This window comes from Mandrillus leucophaeus, unplaced genomic scaffold (genome assembly GCF_000951045.1).
Source record: "Mandrillus leucophaeus isolate KB7577 unplaced genomic scaffold, Mleu.le_1.0 Scaffold256, whole genome shotgun sequence".
Taxonomy (NCBI): domain Eukaryota; kingdom Metazoa; phylum Chordata; class Mammalia; order Primates; family Cercopithecidae; genus Mandrillus; species Mandrillus leucophaeus.
Window position 1 is genome coordinate 2,958,448 of NW_012102654.1, and position 1,558 is coordinate 2,960,005.

The window sequence follows — 1,558 nt, forward strand, 5'->3', positions numbered from 1 at the left end:
TTCTTTCTTAAAGAGGAAGAGGACCGAAAAGCTGATAAAGGGGACTGTTTTTCCTCTGGAGAATTGCTTGTAACTAGTTGAACGTCAGCGATTACAAATCCATCCTTTGGGGGTGTCTAGAAGAAGAAAGTTAATTATGTTCTCAAAACACCATAATATGCTGGGTGTGGTAGCTCACGTCCATAAATCCCAGCACTTTGGGAGGCCAAGGCAGGTGGATCACCTGAGGTCAGGAGTTCGAGACCAGCCTGGCCAACATGGTAAACCCCATCTCTACTAAAAATACAAAAATTAGCTGGGCATGGTGGCGGGTGCCTGTAGTCCCAGCTATTCGCGAGGCTGAGGCAGGAGAATCACTTGAACCTGGAAGGCGGAGGTTGCAGTGAGCCAAGATCGTGCCATTGCACTCCAGGCTGGGTGACAAGAGCGAGACTCCATCTCAAAAAACAAACAAACAAAAAACAAAACCACACCCTATAATAACAACAACAACAATAAAACAAAGAATATATTGAACGTCCTATACCATTACCATGGTGACAATGATTATAGCAGCCACCACTCCAGGAGTACTTGCCATGTTGCAGGCACTGTCTCAGGCAGTTTTCATGCATTATATTGTTTAACCTTCACAATAACTCTATCAGGTAATCATTACTACTTCTGTTTTGCAGAAGAGGAAATAGAATATAGAACAAACTAATTAATTTGCCCACTACTACAAAAGTAGTAAGTTGGAGGGCCAGAATTTGAATACAGGACTGTCTTGCTTCAAGCCCATACATAAGACCTCCCTATCCTACTCTTCTACCATACCATTGTCTAGTTTGTCACAACTGCAGCTAATTTATTCATAAAAAGTACACATTGCCCCAAAAAAGTACTCCAGCTCTCATGACCTCTAACACATAGAAACAACTTATAGAAACAACTTTGAGTTGTAGAGACGTAGACTAGAAATTTTATCAATTATCAAAACCTCAACCACTCCCAAAGAATACTTCTGCTTTAATCTCCAAAACTGAAAGCCTGTCTCGTGTCTGTGAAATTCATAATGTTTTTACGTGGTTGTAGCCTAAGGAAAGTACTATTGGTAAGTTGAGAAGCCACTAAGGGCTTAATTTTTGTTCATTAAGAGATTAAGGAAGCTTTGCTTGGTAAATCACTTTGCTTCCATTGTTGGTGAAAATCAAGAAATTCCTCAGTTCCTCCAAGCATAATCAGTTAGTTTCTCATCCTTGTTTCAACAGCTCTTTGTATACAATTCTATTGGATAACACTTTAGTACTCAGTGTTGTAATTATTTGTTTATTTTTCTATGTCCTGGGCTACTAGACTAGTCTGTGAAAGCAGGGCTGGGGTCTTTCTATGTTTAGCACCTAGCTCACAACAGTGTTTAATAAATATTTATTCAGGCTGGGCGTGATGGCTCATGCCTGTAATCCCAGCACTTTGGGAGGCTGAGGAGGGTGGATCATGTGAGGTCAGGAGTTCAAGACTAGTCTGGCCAACATGGTGAAACCCTGTCTCTACCGAAAATACAAAAAAATTAGCCAGG

The 1,558-nt window shown here is 40.9% G+C and overlaps 1 protein-coding gene across 1 annotated transcript in view; it reads right to left on the reverse strand.

The window, feature by feature from the left end:
- Positions 1–1,558, reverse strand: part of FBXO16 (F-box protein 16) — a 63,593-nt gene that overhangs the window by 20,956 nt on the left and 41,079 nt on the right. The window contains exon 6 of the mRNA XM_011983909.1: positions 1–116. Within this exon, the coding sequence (XP_011839299.1) occupies positions 1–116 (116 nt within the window). The remainder of the gene's footprint in view (positions 117–1,558) is intronic.